The 26063-nt window shown below is 40.4% G+C and overlaps 1 protein-coding gene across 2 annotated transcripts in view; it reads right to left on the bottom strand.

The window, feature by feature from the left end:
* The window catches only part of orc5 (origin recognition complex, subunit 5), a 41441-nt gene extending 25425 nt beyond the window's left edge, over positions 1 to 16016 (bottom strand). Inside the window, exons 1-3 of one of the 2 annotated variants that reach the window (XM_028808770.2) lie at positions 15883 to 16016; positions 10141 to 10255; positions 5824 to 5916 (exon numbers count right to left, since the gene is read on the bottom strand). In XM_028808770.2, coding sequence (XP_028664603.1) covers positions 5824 to 5916; positions 10141 to 10254 — 207 coding nt within the window. In that variant the 5' untranslated portion in view covers position 10255; positions 15883 to 16016. The other variant, XM_028808752.2, reaches the window with a different exon arrangement.
* Between the last annotated feature and the right edge of the window lie 10047 nt (positions 16017 to 26063).

Raw genomic sequence — 26063 nt, 5'->3', positions numbered from 1 at the left:
AATAAAGTCAACATGTCGTCACACTATTACACAGTACCCAGGTACATTACACTGTATTGAAAACAAATAAAACAAGTACAACTTGGCTTGCAGTATTATCCAGTAGTATTGAAACAGTATTTGCACATCTGACCTTTTAAAACTAAAGTATCTCCAGACTCTCTGTCCATTTTCACCGCGCAGCATTCCTATGCTACCGCCCACTATTTGGTGGTGTAGCAGTGAAAAAGGTCCCCACGTGAACAGTTTCCCGCTGCGCCACGTTCCAAACGTCGTTTAGGCAATTTAAACCGGTGTTGCGGTATAAGAAAAATCCATATCATAAAAAAAATAAAAAACGGTTTTCGGTATGAACCGGTATACCGCCCAGCACTACTTATAGCCTTGACAATTCTCTGCTCTTCTTTCTGTTCTCTATGCTTAGTGTGGCACACTCAGACACACAACAGAAAGGTTGAGTCAACTTTTCTCCATTTTAACTGGCTTCAGGTGTGATTGCTATATTGCCAGCACCTGTTTCTTGCCACAGGTGAGTTCAAATGAGCATCATATGCTTGAAATAAAACGATTTACCCACTATTTTGAAATGGTGCCAATAATTTTGTCAGGCCCATTTTTGGAGTTCTGTGTGACATGATGTCAGATTTGGCTTTTTTTCTCTGTTTATTCGTGTTGTTCCAATGCACATAAAGGAAATAAACATGTATATACAAAAACATTTGTAATTGCAACAATTTTCTGGGAGAAATGGTGCATTTTCTGGGAAAATTCCAGGGGTGCCGATAATTTCGGCCATGACTGCATACATGTATAATTGTAATTAAAACATAAACAGAAAGTGGCCGAGAAGGGAAAAGGATGTATAATTATGGTACCAGTATAATTGCAAGCGGATCAGACAGCCAGTAATATCTTCTTGCCATGCCATGACAGGACAAGATGAGACTCACGATCGTATTTCAAAAAAGTGTCGGGATCAGCTTTCTTAACTCTTTCTGCTTCCTCCGTAGTGGTAAAGATGTAATTTTGTCTTGAATATCCACTTTCAGTTTGGCAGGATACAAGAGGCTGTATCTGATATCGGCTTTCCGTAACTGCTGTTTAATGTTGTAAAAAGCGGTACGCTTAGCAGCTGTTGAGGGCGAGAAATCAGGGAAAATACAAATGTGGTTATTTTCAAATCTCTTGTTTCCGTCTGAGAAGTGACATTACATTAAATTTAGATTGTAATTTCTCAGCGCGCACAACAAGAGTCCTAGGTTTAGAGGTATTTAATCCCTGTATGCGGTAAGCTGCTGCTATCTCGGTGTCTGATTTAAAGTCCTCTCCTTTTATTTTTGAGAATAGATCAGCTACGAATTTCACTGGGTTTGGACTTTCATGATTCTCAGGTAGACCTTCGATTCTAATATTGCTCCTTCTGCATCCATCTTCCAGAGCAGCAAGTCTGTCTCCAAGTTTTTTACATTCGGAATTCACAGCTGTTGCTTTCCGTCAGCGATGGATGCCAACTGTTCGGCTGTTTCAATTCCAGTCATGAATGCCTGCTTAACGTCTTTCAACTGATCGACAAGTGCTGTCAGTTTATTCTCAAACTTAGACGCATTTTCCCCAGAGTGTGTTCCTCAATTTTTTCAAGTATTCCTTTAAAGGTTGCCTCAAAGCGATTATATACACGTTTTTCCAAGTCTTTATTATCCTGTCGCAGCTACTGCAGCTTCTCTTTTGTCTTGAGCACACCATTTATTTCTTTCTTTATATCTTTTTTGAGCTCATTTATGCCACAAGCGGTGGCCGTGGCCATTGTAGCGATCATTACCTTCAGTTCAGACAGATCGTTTCGGACTATTACAACAGATGTTCTTGGCTCGCAAGGAGCAGATGAAAGTGCAGACGGCAAGGCTATTTCCAGTTTCAAGTGATCTTCTGGAATCGACGAGCTATTGTGACCTGCATCACATGCACATTTGCTCCCATTTTCGCTCTAGACTGGAGACGATGCAGTGGGGTCCTGGGAAGTCTGTGCTTTCGCCTGCTTGTTCCAGGTCAGTCTCTGAAAGGCCATACCTTGAACTTGGACTTAATGCCTGTCTAGACTTGGATGTAGCTTCAGATTTCTTTTCCGTTTCTTTCTGACCCCTTCTTGTTGCTCATGTTTATATACTGTAATAGAAACTCCTTGGGTTGGGTAAATACAGAATACCTTGGGATAATAAGAAATAAGAAAAAAAATAAAACTGCTGCTAACGGAGCTCCGCTTCAGACGTCCATCTCCCATAACGGACAAGACCCGTCTGTCTGCTTTTCACAAGAGAACAACTTAACGGATTTAAATCGGATTTTTTCTGTAATTTGCTTGAACATTCTTGTTGATTTTGCGACTTCTCCCATTGCGCTGTGTATCATAGTTCGCTTGCAGTACCAATTTATTTGCGCGACTCCAAGAGACACGCAGCAGGCAGAGGGGCAGGGCCCTCCTCACTCACTCGCCAGCCTTGGGGCATTCCTTACCTCCGCTTAGCTAGCGAACTACTTAATGGATTTGGATCAGGTTTTTCTTCTATAATTTGCTTCAACATTCTGGTGGATTTTGCGACTTCTCTCAACACACTAAGTATTATAATTCGCTTGCAGTACCAATTTATTTGCGTGAATCTGAGAGAGAGGCAGCAGGCCAATGTCCTCCTCACTCACGCGTCAGCCGGCGTTCAAGGCGGTCTACTTCTCGCCACATGTTGGAGCGTACCTTGCCTAGCTAGCGATACCCGTTTGTTCAATAGACATCATCATCTAGAGATTGTTAAGGAGTAACGCTTGACATTTTTGAGAGGAAGATCAGAGCTACATGTTTTTTAGAGGGTAGCTGCTGATTGCCAGAGATATCATGGCCATGTCATTTTCTCCCCACGCAGGGGGCACTCTCCCATCAGAGCTGAACACGATTAGATACAGTGCCAACGTTTGATGTTCGAGTGTACCTACCTTCAGCTTGGCCAGAATAACTTTCCTTTTTTTTTTTTTATTGATTCTTAAAGTTTCTCCTGTTTCACTACTACGTGGGAGGAGTTTCATTATTTGCTTCGCTCACCAACCCCAGGGTTTGGTTAATCAGATATACAATTTTAAAAGCTTGTTTTTTTCCTTAGGAATTGTTTCAATTTCATTATTTGCACTTTTACTTTAAAGCTTCAGTAAAAACAATATTTGGAATTACCTTTTTTTCAAGATTACACTGAATTTTGCCTCTATTTTTGGACTTACATCGTGACAACGCAACGTATAACTGCCCGTGCGTGGATATTGTTTTTTTTCTCTAATAAATCCGACTTTTTCGAATGTTTGTCCCTGTGATTTGTTAATTGTCATAGCAAAAGCTATTCTCACGGGAAACTGTAAACATTTTAATACGAATGGCATATCAAGGTCTACTTTGGTGTCTAATGTTATTCGCGGAATATATACTACATTACCTTTCTTTTCGCCTGTTAAAATTTGCATTGCTTCTCCGTGATCATAAATATACACCTGACTGAATTGTGGTTTCTTCTAAATTAAACCTGTCGTTGCTTTAATTGTTGCAGGACCACAGATTCTCATAGCGTACGGCCCATTATTGTGTAAATCTACGTTTTGAGCATTGAATGATGCGAAGGCGAGAAGATTATTGTAGACTCGTATATTTTGCCTGTAGTGTTTGTGGATTCTGTGGTGGGCTGGTACCCTGCCCGGGGTTTATTCCTGACTTGCGCCCTGTGCTGGCTGGGATTGGCTCCAGCAGACCCTGTGACCCTGTGTTAGGATATAGCAGGTTGTGAAATGACTGACTGACTGTTTGTGGATTTCACTTTCCCCAAACATCAAATCTTTTAATTCTTGCGGATACGCTTCCTCATTGTGTAGAAATACTACTTTTCCCTGATGGCAACATGAATTAGACGAGCTACAAGTCTCTGACTTAAACTTCAAAGCCTTACAATATTTCCATACTTCTGACATATCACCTATGTCCATATATTCGATCTCTATTCGCCTTTCCATTATTTCACTGAGTAATAATTTCTCTGTTTGTGCTAATGCGATCTTTACTGTCTTTTTTTGATACTTTCGAATTTTTCTGCTTTTATATTTTATAACTTGCTCTGCATGCGTATCGCGCCTACATTTTTTTTGTGTCTTTTGAATTCCACTGTTTTCATTATCTCTAACCTGCTCTGAATTGTCTTTCACCCCCTCATTTTTGAACCTCTTTATGACGTTTTACTTTGTTTTCCACTCTGTCTTATTTCTGACCTCACTTTCTCCTGCTATTTTTTCCAATTACACCTGGTCTGTTATGATTATTTTCCCTTTTTTCAAGTAATAATTTCCATTTGTTTGCGCTAATGCGATCTTTAATATCTTTTTTTGATACTTTTGAATTTTACTGCTTTCATATTCTTTAGCTTTCTCTGCATGTGTATTGTGCCATCGTTTTTTTTTTTTTTTTGCCTTTCGAATTCCACTGCTGTCATAATCTCTTATCTGCATTTTTTTCTCTCCACTGCTTTTGGGTCTCTTTTCTCTGCGCTGCTCTTTCTTCTTCGCTTAGTCGTTGATGTTTCATCTAGAAAGTATTGTCCTTATCTGCTTTATATGAGCTGAGAGCAGAGGATCTGCGTCTCCTAGAAGCCTTTACACGACTGAGAGTTTTGATGACTGTGGTCTTATTTGAAAATGGTTGTAAGTAGTGTGTGACTTGCGAGAATCTCATGTTTCACGTCCCCGCGAGACGGTCCTGGGATAATCTCTTGACACCAAGTCTCATGTTTAAGGTCCCTGCGAGACGCTCCATCGACAATCTCTTTTGTCTCGCAGGTCTTTTAAGTGTCTTCCGAGAAGATCACATCTTGTCTCCCTTCCAAGATTTTTTTTATAATATAGAGATAATAATAAAACAGTATGTTTCTAACATTTCTTTTTTAGTGTCTTTTTTAATATACACGGCAAAGAGAAATCATTCAGCAAGGTCTCACAATTAACTTTACATGGGACAACTATATCCTAAACTGTATTTATATGAAATCCACAAGTCCTCGAAGTAACAACAACCAAGTTATACTACAAGTACTTTCACATGGGAGCATTGAACATTGTTAAACTACCTTAGTTTAAACACACAATTAATTTGAGTGACATTTTGCCATTTATCACAATTAAAAAATGTAGTGGTTTAATAGGCCTAATATATTTATCGACTTTACTTTGCAAGGATAAAGATACTTAGTTACACAAGCTATACATAGTAATTTACAGTTTAATGTCTTTTTCTGTTGTTGCATATGATGTTCTAGTATTACCAGGTACTGTATACTCTTATGTTACTATTTATAGATTTATAGCAATAACATCAGGCAAAACCCAAGAAAGTACTATTTTATATGCTGAACAATACATTTTTCAAATCAAATCTGTTCTGATTTTTTCAGAAACAAAAAATAAAGTATTTGCCCACAGATTCTGCTAAAATGAAATTGATGTTAACCTAGTGCAAGTTTCCATTCCCATAGCATAGTTTCTACTAACGTCTATTTAGAAAGTCCTTACTTATGCCATGGTGATGATTGTGGGCATTTACTTTTTTTTTTTTTTTTAAATAACCAGACACAGGCAAAATGGCCATTTGCCTTCTACTCGTGTACTTTCCACATTTACAGCAATGTAGAAAAAATATTGTTTGTGCACTGACAGTCATGCAAATACACAGAATACACATGAATACCATCTCCACTTCTATTTCCTTTTCAATAACTGTCTAGAAAAGACTTTCTTTCAAGACATCTTTACCTTCAATTCCTGTAGTACAGTCTGTGTCACAAACGTCTTGCCTGTTGCTCTATGACCATAGATTAGAATTGATGGGTAGCTATAGTGCTGTGGCTACAAAAAACATACACAAGAACAAATCTTATTACTTTGAAGGCAAATAGCATGTCTTTTCCAATAATCTTCTTTCCCTTCTTTTTAAAGGAAAATATTGCACTTTCAGAGTCTCCAATAATTTTCTTTAATATTCTCTAACCCAGTTAATTCAAGCTAGTGTTACAAGAGGTTGATCCCTAGTAATTACAAGCATGTATCGTCTTCTCTGTAACCTTGCTACTTAGAGTTTTATATCCAAACTAGCCAACCCACGGCGTAGCATACGCCGCATAATTATGTATCGATGGGTGAACACTTCCTGAACGACACAGTTGTCCAAATGGGGTGGGTTTGTGGATACCACTGTGAGTGAATGAAAAGATGGACCTCTGGAGAGAGCAACATACAATTGTCCGTGACTGAAAGCGGGACTGTCTGTGACGATGGAGGCCACGCTGGTGAAAGTTACTTCATCGGTAGGGATAAGTTTCAGCACTTGTTCATTAAGGTGTAGCGAGTCTTCGTTGTTGACGCTTAATATAGCTTGCGTACTGAGTTGTTCCGGAGTCACAGTTGAGAAACACTTTTTTAATGTCTTTTAAGCACAGGGAAAAAAATTAACGTGAAACATCCGTAATGTAATAAGTCATCAAGAAAAGTAACATTGCAATAATGCACGCTACAAAGCAGTGGTAGTATTGCTGCTTTGCAGTAAGGAGACTGTGGAAGATTTTGGGTTCGCTTCCCGGTTTCTCACTGTGTGGATAGCGCTTTGAATACTGAAAACACCGGTGTATCAATGTAATGAAGTATTCTTATTCTTATGCGTCCAGCGCTCGCTCTCTCTCACGTGTGCGCCTGTATATATGTGTGTGTGTGTGTGTCGCTCGCTCGCTGGTCGCTGCACGTGTTCCTGCAGGCATACCAGTAAGTGAATGAAAAGATGGAACTCTGGAGAGAGCAACATACAACTGTCTGTGACTGAAAACTGGTTTTGGCAGATACATGCACATCTTTTTGAAAGTTTGGCCCTGTGCCTTATTAATTGTCATCGCAAAGGCAAATCTAACAGGAAATTGTCTTCGTGTTAAAGTAAAAGGCAAATTATCCGCGACAAACTGTTTTACACGCTGCATACCAACCCGCGGCATAGTATACGGCCGCATAATCACGCTGCTTTTTTAATGTTTTTTAAGCAGAGGGAAAAATGAACATTTGCAAAATCCGTAACGCTGCTTTCAGTAAGTACAACGCACACGCGTTTAATTTGTTGGCCACTTTTTGCCAGCCGTCTTTTCTGGTTTGGGCTGCTTTTGCAGCGTTACCACTTCTGCATATTAAATCTTGAAATCCTTCGAGTAACTAATTAACACCCACCCACCCAGCTTGTGAGAAAAAAATGCGCCCGTTCTTTCATCATTTTGTTGCAGCCTATCAAAGACTTGCTGATCATGTTTTCTGGACTCAGTATACTTTGGCTTTTCACTCAGCGCGGGGGCGCGCATTCATCTCGGATTATTACATCCTGCTAGACTAATCTGCTACACGGCTGCGTTTGAAAAACCGACTTATCCCTGATGAGTTTCACCGGCATTAATGATTAGGAATCTGGTTGGAACAAAACCCTGCATCCACAGGGGTTCACCAGGACCGAGTTTGTGAAACACTGCTGAACACAGACGAAACCAACTCAGGTGAGGAGCTGGGGCGGGCAAAGTGGTTGCAGCTATTGATTATTCAGCGTTGTTTGCCTGGTTGTCTGATCTGCTCGACGGGATCATAAATAAAAGGAAAACAATGTGAAGGCAATGTCACATGTGATCCTGTGGTATAGCAGGTCCACAGCTCCCCTTCAAAAGGCCATTTTTAAATAAATAATCATCGCACTCACAGCATAGCGAGGGGCATGGAAGAGTGGCTGAAACAGTTTCCGGGTGGAATCGTGCTGCGGGCATTTCTCCCCTGTGCAGTGTGCGAGTAAGTGAGGAGAGAGAGAGAAAGCCAGTACGTTAGAGTGAGCGAGAGCAGGCTCGAAGGCAATGTGTTCCTGTGGTATAGCGGGTCCATAGCTCCCCTTCAAAAGGCCATTTTTAATCAGGCGACTGACAGTAGTGGAGTCAGGCACAGAGAAGGTCAGCTGCTGAGAGAGCGTCTCGACTGTTGCAGGGCCTGCATCGGTGAAGCAGGTGAGACGCTAATGAAAAAGAGGCACGGGGCTTATTAGTTTTTAAAGACTGCTTCCTTCATTGTGTTTTAACCTCAGTTTTAAAGGATTGTGCGTCTCTCTCTCTCGCGCTGCCTGTGTGTGTGTGTCTGTCTCTCTGTGGCGCTGCCTGTGTGTGTGCGCGGCTCTCTCTCTCGCGCTGCCCGTGTGTGTGCCTCTGTCTCTCTCTGGCGCTGCCCGTGTGCGTGCGCGCGCGGCGCTCTCTCTCTGGCGCTGCCCGTGTGCGTGCGCGCGCGGCGCTCTCTCTCTGGCGCTGCCCGTGTGCGTGCGCGCGCGGCGCTCTCTCTCTGGCGCTGCCCGTGTGCGTGCGCGCGCGGCGCTCTCTCTCTGGCGCTGCCCGTGTGCGTGCGCGCGCGGCGCTCTCTCTCTGGCGCTGCCCGTGTGCGTGCGCGCGCGGCTCTCTCTCTGGCGCTGCCCGTGTGCGTGCGCGCGCGGCTCTCTCTCTGGCGCTGCCCGTGTGCGTGCGCGCGCGGCTCTCTCTCTGGCGCTGCCTGTGTGCGTGCGCGGCTCTCTCTCTGGCGCTGCCTGTGTGTGTTCCACTGAAGTTGACTAATGAAAAGTCAACGTGGCTCAGAGCTGCATGTGGACTGTGGCACAGACAAACAGAAATGACGGCATGTTTTCCGAGGCGTCGCGTCTGAGTTGGTGGGCGTGGCTTTGCGAGTTTTCATCGTATCCAATGGTTTTAGAGTTGGTGGGCGTGGCTCCTTCCTGCGTGCTTTCATAGGTGTCTTACCCGCTCTGGCGGCGGCTTAGAGAATCTATATATGGCTCCTTCTTGCGTGCTTTCATGGTTGTCGTGCCGCTCTGGCGGCAGCTTAGAGAATTATATATATAGATGCTGCATCCACATTTACAAAGAAAGAAGCTTGCATGAGACATGCTGTTTGCAGACTCCAGCAAAAAGCACACCAGGAGTGTGTCTCCAACACCTACTGCCAGAATCAAGGAAACATTGATTAATTTAGAATTCACAAAACAATGTAAATAAAGAAAGTGGGGAAGCAGGAAACCTCAGCTGAAATCACAACAAATACCCTTAAAGCATCACTGGAAACCCCGACCTCACAAGGATAATGACCGAGTTTTTATCACTGTTTGACAACTTAATGCTGTGCAAATTTTGCTTATGTGTTAAACTCTATCAAACTGGGCGATCTAAACAAAATTATCTAAAACCTATTAAGTCAGAATCACCATTAGCTTTGCAGGTGAAGCAGTCTCAATATAAATAAAACATATATTGTATATAGTACAACTGGAAGAAAAACAGTCTATAGGAACAGAGGCCAACATTGATCTGGAAAATTTTCTTAATGATCAGATTTGGCTATAATGGTTTTCTAAGATAAAATGGTAAATGTATTTAAGAATGGAAGTAAATTTAGAGAAAGTGTCAAACCAACTTTTTTTAACCAGTTATTACTGTAAATTAAGAAAAAAAGAACAGCCAGTTTCAGAGTTAACATTTACAGATGAGGAGAAAAGAGAAAAAAAAATAATCAATGAACTGATCACTGCCAGTGATCACAATGACAATTAATAAAAGTTGTTCCATTCTGTGATGCATCTTAGGGAACATAATCATTCAATATTCAAATAATAAACAAAAGATAAATAAAATTCCATTTCAGGTGACCATTTCAAAGCATTGTTGTTTGTCATCCTCCAGGAGATATCAAATAGTGATGTTAACATTAAATCACATGAATGGATTAACAGATCTTGTTCTGGAGCACAAGAAATAAACTGGTACACACTTTCAAATGATCATTGCTGTACTTTCCCTTAATGGGCAGTTTAAGGAATAAAATTTACATAAACTTAATGCTTCATAACTCTGCCTCCAGTGGTACTACAAACACCACCACAAGAAATTTCCCAGGTCTTCAAACAATTCTCTGTTAAACATTGAACAGCACAGTTTATACTTCACCTGCTGCAACTTTTGTCATGAGTTCAGATGTACTTTTCCATATTGAAGATACACAAGTAGAAACCAAATAAGATATTCTTACCTCCCCAAAAAGTGAGAGAAGCATGGAGACTTCATTGTCCCGGCATGGCAGCTGCTTCTTAAGACGAAGTAGGACATCCTTCATATATGTAGGAAACGGAGTTTGATCAGGCATCCTAAAAGAAAATATATTATTGCAGGAGAAAAGGGTAATTTAACTTGACTTGCCCACCCAAAGGATGGCAAAATAATGTAGGAAAGAGGAGAAGATTTAATTTGGTTAATTAATTATCAGTCTTGCCTTCAGCAATGCTGGTAATTAAATAATTTGGTAATGCTCCTACTTTATGTTCCATACCTTTCTCTGTAAGAGGCAGTCTCCAGGCCATTATATTTATATTAAGGTAACTGAAGGACAGTCATTTTAAAAAATATACATTGATCAATATTTTAACTACATATACAGTACTAGGGGGGCAAGCCCCCCAGGTGCCTTCAGCGCCCAACCCCCAGTTGTGGCGTAACTGACCTTCAGCTAACTAAATCACATAAATACAAACATTGATGTTATGAATAGATCATTTTTGTTTTAATAGTTTGTTCCTGTGAAAGAAAGTTTACTCGATCAAAAATAAAAACCACTTTCTTGATATTTAAAACCGTGACTTTCTTGATATTTTAGTTTATAATTTAAAAACGGAACAAGAATCTGAAAAACTAACAACATCACATTAAAGCTCAATAAATTCTGAAAAGAATGATACCAAACATATACAGTATATGTAGGTTTTAAAATAAGCCCGATTTAAAATGTGACATAAAAACATCACATAAAATCATTGCGCAAAACTGTTGCGCTTTTAGGCTTAGGATTTTATTTATATAGATATTGACATAGAAGACATAATGCAAAACAGACAAGATACACAAGCATATCATACAGAAAAGACTGGCTGTTTACTATTTAAAGTTCTAACTTATCTTGGCACAGATAAACCTTTTTAGGATAGCAAGTTTTTAAAGATGGTATCCAATGTTGTGTGGAGGTATTGCTGTTGTTGCTCAGGATTCTACGTAAGGATTCTTCTTGCAATAGAGTGCACTCTCTCTCACTTTGCAACATTGTCCTCTTTTTAGGGTGTACTGTGCTTCTTTAGAGTTTAGATCAGGGATGTCCAACTCCGGTCCTGGTGGGCCACAGGTTTTCATTCTAACCCTTTTCCTAATCAGTGACCAGTTTTCACTGGTAATTAACTCCTTTTCCCTTCAATTTAAGAACACTATTTTTAAAGGACTCGGTCATCTGAATTGATTTGTTTCTTCATTAAATGTAAGCAAACAAAAATGAAACGTGAAACAAGCCAACAGATGACCAGCTAAACTGGGGCTTCAAACTCCAACCAATTTCACTTCAACCAGTTTCTTAATGAGAAGCCAATTCTTGCTATTAATTAAAGCCATTATTGAATATCATGACTTGTTGCTGCTCTCATTCTGCCACAGCAGACTGTTGATTTTCTGTTTTTTCCCCTAAGACCATCGTCAAGATGTTTTGGTGACCTGAGCAGACCAACATGACCGAGACCTTCACCTTTCTCTATTTTCAGGTTAGCTGGTCATGTGGAGGTTTGTTTTGTGACTAATTATTGTTTGGCTGCTCATTAAGGAAAAAGAAACAACTAAGGGGTCTGAGTCACATCAATTAAAACTAAGGCAAAACAAGTTAATCAGCAGCAAAAACGGCTCACTATTTAAGAAGATGGTTAGAATGAAAATCTGCAGCCACTGCAGCCCACCAGGACCAGAGTTGGACACCTCTGGTTTAGATGATGAAGTTATCATTTTGAAGTATTGGCTGGTTCTCTTAGACCAGGCTCAGTCACTGGTACAGAACTTGGTTTGACAGAGTGAATCTCAGCTTTCAAAACCACAAAGATAAAAGATTTTCAGCTCCCCAAAGAGGGAACAGCAGTTCAGCTTTTTGGTTTAAGAGAGAGGTCATTTCAGAGAGTGTAAGCTGTTTCAGAGATTAATGCAGTTCATTTTAAAGGAAGGTGTAACCACTTGTGATTGAGTTACAAAATCAATCCTACTCACAGGCATACTGTTTTGTCCATCACAGAATTATAGCTCTTTGTTCAAAATTAAGTGACAATTTGGTATTTTCTGGTCTGAATGGGTCTCTACAAAGATGTCAGTTCAACTGCTATTTACATCTTTGTTATAAGATGAAGTACAGGCTGACCCTAGTATGGCAAAAACTGCAGTTCAGTCATTTATTCTGGAATGTAGGTTGGAGGAAGGTAAAGCTGGATTTCTGCATTCCTGTTAAATCTGATGTCTTAACAGGCCTTGTGTGCCACTAAAAAGCATAACAGAATGGGCAATGTCCACTCTGTCCTAAATTATTAAAAGAAACAACATTACTGGTCAAAGGCCACTAGAGAGTTTAGATATCCACAATACACCCAAAAATTGTTGCCCCACTCACAATTCTTGATTAGATTCCCCACCCCCCAAAGTAAGTTGATATTTATTTTATAATTATATCCATTATATTGTGTTGTTCCAAATGCCATCTTTGTTGATCTTTTAAATTCACAACACCTGTTCGTTCCCCACTGCATGTTCTGCATGGTACTTTATAATACAGAAGAGTGTATCAACAAACTATTTGGTGATTAAAAGAAGTTGTTGAACTAACTCTGGAGCTATTCGGATATGTATGATTTAACTTAAACATATGTGACAAAAAGTCTGTATGTGTGTTATATTAAGAAACCCATAGTGAGGAGAAGAAAAATATCCAAAATTTGATTTATTGTAAATTATGGCTGAAAGCAAAAAGTGTATACATGTGAAGATTAAACTGTCAAGTTTAAAATAGTTAGCATTGTCGGAAGACTTGGACATTTTGATAAAATGTTGTGCCTTTAGTAAGTGATATGCACATTATTTTCAGTTCTAAGATTTCCTGGGGCATGTAGTTGACTTTTACGAAGTGCATAAGGCATTCTTCAAGGTCAAAGCAATTGCCCACGCTCAAGATTCTCCGCACACTGCTCAGTTATATCCTTTTCTGGAACTATTATTGAAGATTTACTGAGGATTTTCCAACTCTTTTGAAGATATTGCCTCAAATACTATGTCAGGCTAAAACCTGGAACTGGATTTAAAAAAAAAAAAAAAAAGGAAATCTATTTTCAACCAAGCCAAGGACCACTTTTTTTTTTTAAACATGAAGTTCTCACCTATTTTGATCCAATGCTCCCATTGTAGTTAGCTTGTGTATGCTTCCTTATACAGTATGCAGTTTCTCATGTCATGTTCATTCAAGTTGTGAAATAATTTGTTTTCTCCTAACATACTCAATAATACTGAGAGCAAGTACACCCAAACAGATGTATTCTAAATTATTTTTTCAATTTATAAATTTCACCAGTACTAGGGTGTTGTACCGTGTTAGCCATTATGAATGTAGAGAAAAGCAAAGCAAAATGGCACCTTTTATTGGCTAACTAAAAAGATTACAATATGCAAGCTTTCGAGGCAACTCAGGCCCCTTCTTCAGGCAAGATGAAAAAGGGGCCAGAGTTGCCTCGAAAGCTTGCATATTGTAATCTTTTTAGTTAGCCAATAAAAGGTGTCATTTTGCTTGGCTTTTCTCTAAATTTCACCAGTAAGATGTTTAATCTGCCATCCCAAGTTGTGAGCCGAACACAGACAATGGAAAATCTTTGGAGAGCATACATGGTATTACATTAAATACCATAAATCTGAACTATACCTTACAGCTGAAGAACTTTCATAACTTCCTTCCTTTGCTAAATGCATCTTTTGTGCCTTACGTGTCTTTTCTAGAATGATATTTATGCCCACATTTAGGTGGCATGGACAACAGATTTTTCACCCCTAAATTATTTTTTGCTGATTTTCTATCTTAATTTTTAATACTGCTGGCCCCAATATCTAGAAATTATGCCATTTAAAAAGTGTTATTATAGGTTCTAAACAGATTAAGCATCCTAAACGGAGAGATAAATGAGATAAAATACTGTACATGTTAGGTGAAAAAAATGTGTAGCAGCTGTAGAAAACTGAAATTTGGAAACTTAAGTTTTTTTTTTCCCCCCCAGTTCATTAATTGGGCAAAAGTCTCAAAGTTTAACCCTGAACCAACAAAACTTAGGGTGCTTTTACCGATTTCAAATACAAAATGGTTTGCCATAAATTTGACAAGTGAGAAGGTTAACCCAAAATGACGCATTACTATCCAAGCTAATAGGCATGTTTGCCACTAGAAAGAATCCTGGAACACACCTGAATTCAAATCACTTTTCTGTGTTACAGTATGTAGTTAATTCTAAGTACAGGCACAGTACCTTGTAAGGGTTTGCCATTTCATTATTGCACCCCACTGAGAAAATTAGTTTTACAAGAGATTAATGCAAGTTGCTATGTCTTTGGTATTGTCCTGAGAATGTCTGACCACATATACATGTTGATATTAAAGAAACCCCTTGAATACATATTCATGTTGTTTGGTGGATGCCTATAGCAAGAGTTAGGAAGTTTCTGCTGTATATTCCACACAACAACTGTCAAAAGCATTCAGAATTAAAACAGTTATTAAGGTATCACAGTTCCCCAGTACAACATATAAGTGACAAGATATCTAAGTTTTGATGACAGGAAATCTCCATCTTTCTACAGGTTAACATAGTCCATTATACACAATCTGCACAACATCATCTGACACCAAATGGTTAACAGAGATTATATATATGATAGATGGAGTATGCGCTGAAAGCAAGTCAAGGTTAAATCTTAGTATCTGCACTTGAATACATTCTTATTTTGTTACAGAAATGCGCGTGTTACCGTAAAATGTGACTTGACTTCCTGACAATGAAGAGGCACGTTTCACAACAGTTGATCGGGGTCAATTTCAGGGGCTTAACTGCTCCATTCTGGCCTCAGAAGGACTGAAAAAGGACCGTTTTTCATCCTGCTTCCCCCTCAGTAGACATTTAACCTGACCAATGCCTATGTTATTCTCTTAAGGACAGACACACATACATACACTTATCAAAAAACGGACGAAATCAAAAGCTGTGTTAGTCTACTATGTTTCATTAAGCAAAATAAATAATAACATGGAAAAAAAATCAGCTCAGCATTTGATTTGTTGTTCCGGTGACTATACGAAACGTGCACTTTTATTTTTTTGGAAGTGTAGGACTGCTTTGTATTTTGCTCTTACGTAGTGCCTGTAATTTGATATCCCCACTTTAAAAGAATTCAGTATCACATTTTTGGATAGAAAATAGTTTATTCGAGAAATCAGAAAGTAATTAAAAGACGGCGTTGTGCTCGCTCTCGGAACCTTCAGATGCTGTATTATTTCTTTTTAGAACAAATCCACATCTACCACGATTAATCGTTCAGTATTGTACTCTATATTCGTCTGACGCTAATATTGGGTGATGAGGATTCCTAGACCCCCAACTAATGAATCAAAAGCCCTGATGTCCTCTTCGGACCCTCTTTCTGTCCATATGCTACCCTTTCACGAAGGTGAACAACAATACTCACCCGCAGGAAAACAGTCAAAGTTCATGGAAGTTCCTTGACTGAAACTCCGGCAGAGCCTCGGAGTCAGACTATTTTAACAATACAATAACGATGTTCATCTGCTGGGTATGTATTACTATGCTGAAAATTAAATATTCACTTGAAGAGCAACAAATTGATAAAATTCCGGTTACGCGCTAGTACTTTCAGCGTCAGTTCAACGAATTACCTTATGGGAATTGAAGTCCTTCGCGCAGAACATTCTGGGAATTGAGTCCTCTGCGCATTAGCTTCTGTTAATTGAAGTCCTTCGCGCACTACTTTGATTACAATTTAAGGTACTGTAAATGGAACCTGTTATTAACATAGTAGCGAAGGCAACTACGTTGAGCGTAGAATTATAAATAATAATGTCTGCACCTTAGGTACCTTCCCGTAGCCGGTTGAAGAAACAAAACAACCTGCAGTGTTGGAGCACAATGTGTGACGAGTGTCGGTTCCTGCAGCTCACGTTTATGTGGCTTTGATTTTACCCATTGTAACCAAATAGTACTTAGAGGTATCCTAAACAGGGCGGTGCTCAGCATATCTCGTTCAGAATAAAGACACTAGCACCGATCGCGCCGCTACACGTGAAGGGGGTGTTTTTAAAGCTGTATTAAAGAAACAAATGAAAATAAAATAAAAATAGCCAACCTTCTCTTTCTACAAGAGAGGGCAACAGTTACATAAATATTTATACAATGTTTTACCTCATTCAGACTAAGACTACTGCGATGGGCTGGCGCCCTGCCCGGGGTTTGTGCCTGCCTTGCGTCCTGTGCTAGCTGGGATTGGCTCCAGTGGGTTGGATAATGACTGACTGACTAAGACTACCACGCATTCTAAAGAATCGGGTAGCGACAGAGGCTGTTCAACTATACAGAACATACATCAGCTACAGTATTTTCCAAAACCCCATGAATGAGTGCTTGAGTGCGGTGGTTTATCTACTTCGCCACAGGTAAAAGAAATAAGATGAAGATAAAGTTGACAGTATGACACAATCACCTTGATGAGGTCCAGTACAACAGGTGTAATGGATTGTCCATTCATCATCCAGTTCTTTTTTGAACTCTTTTTCCGTTAGAGGAATTACCTTTTCTTCAGCAGCAACTTTTACAAAGCATGAACCATCGCTGGTCAGAAGGACACACTGAACCATTTAAGAGTTGTGAATTAATCTAACATACATTCCTTTAGGATACAGGATAAATCTGAATTACCCATAGAAAACCCATGAAGATATTGACAGTAAGCAACATTGTATCTGAGCAGAGGTAGGCAAGGTTGTACCAGGTCCAGTGCCACAATTGAGGCCTAGGGTGCAGATCATAACAGGAGGGTTAGCTACCAAACAATCAGTTGGCACACTAATAAACTTCGCCAAGGGAGCAAAATAACCTTGCACCGATACTGGTTGTAAGATAATTGTTACAATAATGTTCCACTGCCTACCCTGAGGAACTTATTCTTATCTAAAAATATTTAACACATTGTTGGATTGCCGCTCTGATTTTGGGGGAGTCTATATTTGTTTAAAATGTTTTTTAACAACTGTGGAATATGGCCGGCCGTTCATCCCGGCCAATACACCCAAGCCACCAGGTGGAGCCCTGCCTGCAACATAGAGGTGCCCTGAGTTCCAGCAGGGCATCATGGACAATGGAGTTTTTCATCACAGCCCTGCTGGATACCATGGGAACCTCCAGGGGACGCTGCAGGAAGGCCCAGAGACTTTTGTTTCACCTATAACCTGGAAGTGCATATTAGTCATGGTGACAGAGCGAATGACTCACTTCCGGGTTGAAGAAAAGGAGTTTTTATCTGACCCGGTAGTGTTAACAATCACATGGACAGAGAGAAACACTTCCGGGTCAAGGACTATAAAAGGACTATGGGAAATCCCAGACGTCGAGCTGAGCTGGGTGGAAGGGTGGCAACGCGTCTGGGAGTGGAGGATTGTGATCATTGTTTATTGATTATTGGGTTTATGAGTATTGTGGAGTGGAGGGTGCTTTGTGCACATTATTATTATAAAATAAAGTCATATTGGACTTTTATCAGGTGTCTGGCATCTCGAACAAGGGTTCAAGGCAGCAATAGCGCCCGCTATCTGTTACACAACTTACGTAGCTTTTCAACCCCATATACTGCAAGTTTCCTAAACAGGATGTTTAGGAACAATCTGATTGTTACAGGCAGAAAAAAGAAGCTTGGAAAATTATTGTAAGTATCTGTATGCGGAAAATAACAAGGAGGCGATCACTAAAGGTTAAGGAAAGAAATCAGATGGGAATAGGCAAAGGTCAGAAACCAGAAGGTGAAAATCATACTGAAGTATCTTAGTGAGATGAGGCAAAATGAGTATGAAGATCGAAAACAAAATAAGGTCAGTACTGAAAATGAATCATGAAAGTAACCTCTTATAAACTGACTACCATATTTTGTGATGAGGCTATCATCTGAGTGATACTGAACATTTCAATCACCTCTATGTTAATACAGGAAATTACAGTCATATGAAAAAGTTTTGGAACCCCTCTCAGCCTGCATAATAATTTACTGTACTTTCAACAAAAAAAGATAACAGTGGTATGTCTTTCATTTCCTAGGAACATATGAGTACTGGGGTGTTTTCTGAACAAAGATTTTTAGTGAAGTAATATTTAGTTGTATGAAATTAAATCAAATGTGAAAAAATGGATGTGCAAAAATTTGGGTACCCTTGTAATTTTGCTGATTTGAATACATGTAACTGCTCAATAATGATTACTTGCAATACCAAATTGGTTGGATTAGCTCGCTAAGCCTTGAACTTCACAGACAGGTGTGTCAATCATGAGAAAAGGTATTTAAGGTGGTCAATTGCAAGTTGTGCTTCCCTTTGTCTCTCCTCTGAAGAGTGGCAGCATGAGATCCTCAAAGCAACTCTCAAAAGACCTGAAAACAAAGACTGTTCAGTATCATGGTTTAGGGGAAGGCTACAAAAAGCCATCTCAGAGGTTTAAACTGTCAGTTTCAACTGTAAGGAATGTAATCAGGAAATGGAAGGGCACAGTTGCTGTTGCCAAGAAAAATACAGGAGCAGCATATGCGCAGGATTGTGAAAATGGTTACAGACAACCCACAAATCACCTCCAAAGACCTGCAAGAGCATCTTGCTGCAGATGGTGTATCTGTACATCGTTCTACAATTCAGCGCAATTTGCACAAAGAACATCTGTATGGCAGGGTGATGAGAAAGAAGCCCTTTCTGCACTCATCCCACAAACAGAGTCACTTGTTGTATACAAATGCTCATTTAGACAAGCCAGATTAATTTTGGAACAAAATGCTTTGGACTGATGAGACAAAAAATTGAGTTATTTGGTCATAACAAAAAGCACTTTCCATGGCGGAAGAAGAACACAGCATTCCAAGAAAAACACCTGCTACCTACTGCCAAATTTGGTGGAGGTTCCATCATGCTGTGGGGCTGTGTGGCTAGTTCAGGGACTGGGGCCCTTGTTAAAGTTGAGGGTTAGATGAATTCAACCCAATATCAACAAATTCTTCAGGATAATGTTCAAGCATCAGTCACAAAGTTGAAGTTACGCAGGGTTGGATATTCCAACAAGACAATGACCCAAAACACAGTTTGAAATCTACAAAGGCATTCATGCAGAGGGAGAAGTACAGTGTTCTGGAATGGCTGTCACAGTCCCCTGACTTGAATATCATCGAAAATCTATGGGATGATTTGAAGCAGGCTGTCCATGTTTGGCAGCCATCAAATTTAACTGAACTGGAGAGATTTTGTATGGAAGAATAGTCAAAAATACCTCCATCCTGAATCCAGACTCTCATCAAAGACTTATAGCAGGCATCTAGAGGATGTGTCTATAGGATGAGACTATAGGATGTGTCTAGAGGCTGTTATATTTGCAAAAGGAGGCTCAACTAAGTATTGATGTAATATCTCTGTTGGGGTGCCCAAATTTATGCACCTGTCTAATTTTGTTATGATGCATATTGTTAATCCGATAAACTTAATGTCAGTGCTGAAATACTACTGTTTTCATAAGGCATGTCATATATTAAAAGGAAGTTGCTACTTTGAAAGCTCAAGAATTAAGAGAGGTTCCCAAACATTTTCACATGACTGTATAATGGTAACACTAACTGTGATGATTGTGATCATAAGGTAAACTTCCAGTATATGTTCTAAAATCAAAAATGGTGTTGCAGTAAATAAAAATAAGAAAATGAATACAAATCCACTAATTCAAAATCATTGTTATTCTGCTAAAAAAGACATTCAGAACAAGTTCGAACAACAAATAATTACAATCAATAAAAATGAAAGAAAACATACTTCATAATATTGATATCATCTGGTTTCTGTTGTTCTTGGGAAAACATCAGCAGTGTTGTTTCAGAACAATCACTTTCCTTCAGCCAATCAGTTTTAAACTTAGACTCTGCTAATATTTCTTATACACCATCCTTAAAATAAAATAGCATATTATTATATCAGTGCCATATGAAGTGAACACCAAGGGGATTCTGGATATTTTTTATTTACACCAGCTGTTTAAAGCTTTCAAATAAGTTTTGTCATAAACTGATTTTGTCAAGTTTATGACAATGCATTTGTGAGGTTTATGTTGGTATCAGTAGGTGTAGACGGTAGATTCAAAGACCATTTCTCTCCACAGATCGAACGTAAGATTACAGATTAGCCAATCATAACAAAAACTGTAACATAATAAAAATTTTATTACATATTTAGGTACATATGTTTAGCTAACTGTGACACTACTGCACCTAACAATCAGAAATTTGTATGCAGGTATGTACTGTGCAATTGATGTTTGTACATTATATTTATATGCAGTTAATTGCACTATTGGGGGAGAGTTTTAAAATTCTGCTTAAAACCCACTAAAGGTTAAAGATGGGCATGCACAAAAGGACATTTATATTAAGCTTGTAATCACAAGCTGACCTAATCTAAATTGTATTCTGATCCAATCACCAGAGGTTATAAGTTCCCTTAAAAATAGATACATACAGTATATCTCTCCATTCTCTTTAGACTAAGTAAGCTATCCATTCTCTTAGAAGCCAGAAATTCACCCAATCTTCTCTTTAAGCCTGGATGGTACTCACTTTTGTGCTTGTGAAGCTGGACATTCTAATATTTTTCTCAACACCCTGATTTTCACTAGCTTTATAGATCCACTCCTTCAAGTTTGTATTCATTACCAGTGACAGAACCCAACCTGGCAGAAAAAGCCTTACTTCAAGAAGGGGGGTGGGTTTGAACAACGAAATGCTATGTTAGACAGGATTGTGTTTTTTCTTATGAAATTGAAAAGGACATAGAAAAGAGGCTAACAGCGAGCTGAGGAAGACCACAAAACAATGGACCACATGTAAAGATAAAAAGTGCACTGCACCTCAAACAACTTTCTTCTCTTGAACCCAGAGCTACGATACACAGCATTTTACATAATCTGTAAATGATTTGTATCATAAAACTTATTTTCCTGTGTTAAAATAAATTAGAACACTATGTAGCCGCCTACACAGAGTTCTGTTTTATGGCAAAATATTACTGTGTAATATGCTCATAAATAACTTTGTCATGCCAAATTCTAGCTTTTACAAGCTTTCAACTAATTTGGAGATGAAGAATATCGAGTCACAGGGACATGGGGTAGCCCCTCTACCTTCCCTCTCTCCATTTCTCTCATCCATGACTGCACAAGGCACCAATCAACTTAATATGCACAAATCTGACACAGGAATGCCAGAGTGCCCAAAGACAAAGCCCATGCAGATACAGTATGTTTAAGCACCACACACACGGTTAGCTGTATCAGAACTTGAATCTAATCTTCTGAAACAGCATAGTAGGCCTTAACATATATAATTAAAACAAAAATCTTAATAAAAACAGTTGTAACAACATACATTTGTCTATTTTCATATTCATCTTCACATTTCTGTCTTATATTGCTTTTAAGTTAGTTTTTTTCTTTTTTGGTGTCTATGGCAGCATTTGGTTGGTCTTGGAGTGTATTTATTATCAGAAATACATTTGTCTTTAACTAAAACTGACCTATTTCAGAATGGAGCCGACCTTGACTGGTGGAATCTGTGGTTAAAAACATCTGTGTTTATTTCTTTGTACACATTGTTCTGCCGATTATGTTTTAACCAATACAAGCAATTAACCAATTACTTTCCATGCATGAGACTGTAATATTTTGATAGCTTAATTTTCAAGCTTAACTTTATTCAGCCATAAATGGGAGATGGTAGATTTAAATAAAAAAGGGCCAGGAGAGGAATCATAATCAAAACAATCATATAAAGGTTGGTACCAGAAGATCAAGACACATGGGGTCAAAACCAAAAATAAAACCCTAAATTGAAGTCAGAAGTTTTAACTAAAGTTCCTTTACCGGGAAAAACTAGACAGAAGAAATTTGGATGCGATGTCTCGGGGAAGTTTTGAGCGACCTTGAATACCAGAGAGTGTGTTGTGCTGACATTTAACCTGTTGCATTGATGGCTTCAGGGGACACGTCTTCCCAACAATGGAATAGTAACCAGTGCACAAAATGGTGGCAGCCATGCAGTAAACAAAATGGAATTAGGAAATAATTTAGCTTCTTTAAATAAATTTTAAAATCAAAAAATATTATCAAAAGTGAAATCTCCATACTTTAAAACCTACAATGTTTATAAAAATGATCAGAAAAAATGTAAACAAACTACTTCATAACAATTTTCACATGTGCGTTAACTTTATTTCCTTGCCTAAGATTAATATTTTTTTCTATTGAATTTTTTAGTGTGTCATAAAGACTTTTTAGAATCCCTGTGGTCAGATAATGAGTTGCTAAGAGACCACCAAACAGAGGTAGCTCAATTCACGTTATGAAGACTTGCTTGTAAATTCCAGCACAGCAACCAAGATTACGGATTTGACCTATAAGAAAGTGTGGTTTAGTGATTTAGGTTCTGGTATTCTGGTTTACAATTTGTAGCTTTCTCATTTTGAGTTGATTCTCTATCTTAGCATTTTGGGGCTAGATGAATAACAGTACTCTAGTTAACAACTTCATGCAATTCATGTACGATTATAATTTATTTCTCTGGCTTTCATAGCAAATTGCAGCTTTTTGAGAAACTTGTATTGGTTTTAGTTTTTTTGTTAAAAGACGTATGTATCTCCTGGTATATTATTAATTGTAATATTGGTCCATTGATTTAAAGGTTTTCTGCTTTTCCCTTGATCGATTTGGAGTTTAGACATTCTTAATTGTTTTTCTACAAGGTTACAGATTACATTTCTTTCAATAATTAATTTTTTTAAGTCTACTTTTAGTTATTTTAATTTATTTCTGACACTTTGTTTAGCCAGGGTCAGTGCCATCTTATATTTCTGTTCTTAGGGTATCTCTTACATTATTTAGGTCTGCCTTTGAAGGTGACCATGACCTGTTACCAATTACACCACAGGGTTAAAAGCTGCTCATAAAGGTCAATTTCTTATCTGAGTTGACAAATTCCAAACCTTCTTTTACTTGTGCTTTGAAGTCTAAAATCTTTACTTAGTATCTCTTGTTTTATTCCTGCACATTGTGAAAGCTAGGAGGCATCACTGAGCCCCAAACCCCAAACACAAATGCACAAACAGTCCCGGGTTCAAATAATTGGACTTTTTATTACACAAATACCTTGTGTAACAATAAACAGGTTGTCTCTTCTCTACTCTTCAACCTCTTCTTCCCACACTATTACTCCTCCAAAACAAGTGTTGCCTTCCTTCCTCCCATCTGGAGCTATGGTAAAGTACCCCCTTTATGCTGGACCCAGGAGCACTTCCAATGACGTAACATGGTCAGTTGGAAGCACTTCTGGGCCATAAGAAAGCCAGGGAGGTCCTTCCCTGGCAGAGCCCTCTATTTCTGCCAGGGACCCCTATGGGGCTGCACCTCTGGACTCCAACTCCCATGCAGCCCTACGGGTGTCCAAGCTGGGACTCTGTATGAGAAACACTACTACCTATTATAGCCTGGGATGAAGTGCCCCCTGCCTTCCTTTCTTGCCGGTTCCTGTAACCTTCGGGTATCACAGTCAGTACAGGAATCATAAGGTGTCCCAAATGGGTAATGTGCCCATTTAGTCCATCCTTCCATTATGGTATCCCAGTCGGGTAAGAATTCCACCTCTGCTCCGGGCGGGATGCCCAACTGTCCTTTGGAGCATCTACACCATATTTTGAAAACAACTTTTGCCTTGCATTTTGGTTTTGGCTACTATTCTTCTAAGTTCTTGGTTTTGACTTTATTTTTGACTTGACTATATCCTTGCTCCTGGTCACTTGTTAAAATATCCCTGCTAGTTTTCCTCACAATATTTTAATCCATCCATCCATCCTCTTCCGCTTATCCGAGGTCGGGTCGCAGGGGCAGCAGCTTGAGCAGAGATACCCAGACTTCCCTCTCCCCGGCCACTTCTTCTAGCTCTTCCGGGAGAATCCCGAGGCGTTCCCAGGTCAGCCGGGAGACATAGTCCCTCCAGCGTGTCCTGGGTCTTCCCCGGGGCCTCCTCCCGGTTGGACGTGCCCAGAACACCTCACCAGGGAGGCGTCCAGGAGGCATCCTGATCAGATGCCCGAGCCACCTCATCTGACTCCTCTCGATGCGGAGGAGCAGCGGCTCTACTCTGAGCCCCTCCTGGATGACTGAGCTTCTCACCCTATCTTTAAGGGAGAGCCCAGACACCCTGCGGAGGAAACTCATTTCAGCTGCTTGTATTCGCGATCTCGTTCTTTCGGTCACTACCCAAAGCTCATGACCATAGGTGAGGGTAGGAACATAGATCGACTGGTAAATTGAGAGCTTTGCCTTACGGCTCAGCTCCTTTTTCACCACGACAGACCGATGCAGAGCCCGCATCACTGCGGACGCCGCACCGATCCGCCTGTCGATCTCATGCTCCATTCTTCCCTCACTCGTGAACAAGACCCCGAGATACTTGAACTCCTCCACTTGAGGCAGGATCTCGCTCCCAACCCTGAGAGGGCACTCCACCCTTTTCCGGCTGAGGACCATGGTCTCAGATTTGGAGGTGCTGATTCCCATCCCAGCCGCTTCACACTCAGCTGCGAACCGATCCCGAGAGAGCTGAAGATCACGGCCTGATGAAGCAAACAGGACAACATCATCTGCAAAAAGCAGTGACCCAATCCTGAGTCCACCAAACCAGACCCCCTCAACACCCTGGCTGCGCCTAGAAATTCTGTCCATAAAAGTTATGAACAGAATCGGTGACAAAGGGCAGCCCTGGCAGAGTCCAACTCTCACTGGAAACGGGTTCGACTTACTGCTGGCAATGCGGACCAAGCTCTGACACCGGTTGTACAGGGACCGAACAGCCCTTATCAGGGGGTCTGGTACCCCATACTCCCGGAGCACCTCCCACAGGATTCCCAGAGGGACACGCTCGAACGCCTTTTCCAAGTCCACAAAACACATGTAGACTGGTTGGGCGAACTCCCATGCACCCTCCAGGATTCTGCTAAGGGTGTAGAGCTGGTCCACTGTTCCGCGACCAGGACGAAAACCACACTGTTCCGCCTGAATCTGAGGTTCAACTATCCGATGGACCCTCCTCTCCAGAACCCCCGAATAGACTTTTCCAGGGAGGCTGAGGAGTGTGATCCCTCTATAGTTGGAACACACCCTCTGGTCCCCTTTCTTAAAGAGGGGGACCACCACCCCGGTCTGCTAATCCAGAGGCACTGTCCCTGATGTCCATGCGATGTTGCAGAGACGTGTCAACCAAGACAGCCCTACAGCACCCAGAGCCTTGAGGAACTCCGGGCGTATCTCATCCACCCCCGGGGCCCTGCCACCAAGGAGTTTTTTGACCACCTCGGTGACCTCAGTCCCAGAGATGGGGGAGCCCATCTCCGAGTCCCCAGGCTCTGCTTCCTCATTGGAAGGCATGTTAGTGGGATTGAGGAGGTCTTCGAAGTACTCCCCCCACCGACCCACAACGTCCCGAGTCGAGGTCAGCAGCGCACCATCCCCACCATATACAGTGTTGACACTGCACTGCTTCCCCATCCTGAGACGCCGGATGGTGGACCAGAATCTCCTCGAAGCCATCCGAAAGTCGTAATCCATGGCATCCCCAAACTCCTCCCATGCCCGAGTTTTTGCCTTAGCAACCACCGAAGCCGCATTCCGCTTGGCCTGCCGATACCTATCAGCTGCCTCCAGAGTCCCACAGGACAAAAGGGACCAGTAGGACTCCTTCTTCAGCTTGACAGCATCCCTCACCGCTGGTGTCCACCAACGGGTT

This window comes from Erpetoichthys calabaricus, chromosome 1, assembly GCF_900747795.2.
Source record: "Erpetoichthys calabaricus chromosome 1, fErpCal1.3, whole genome shotgun sequence".
Classification (NCBI taxonomy): Eukaryota; Metazoa; Chordata; class Cladistia; order Polypteriformes; family Polypteridae; genus Erpetoichthys; species Erpetoichthys calabaricus.
This window is presented reverse-complemented; position numbering and strand designations above follow the sequence as displayed.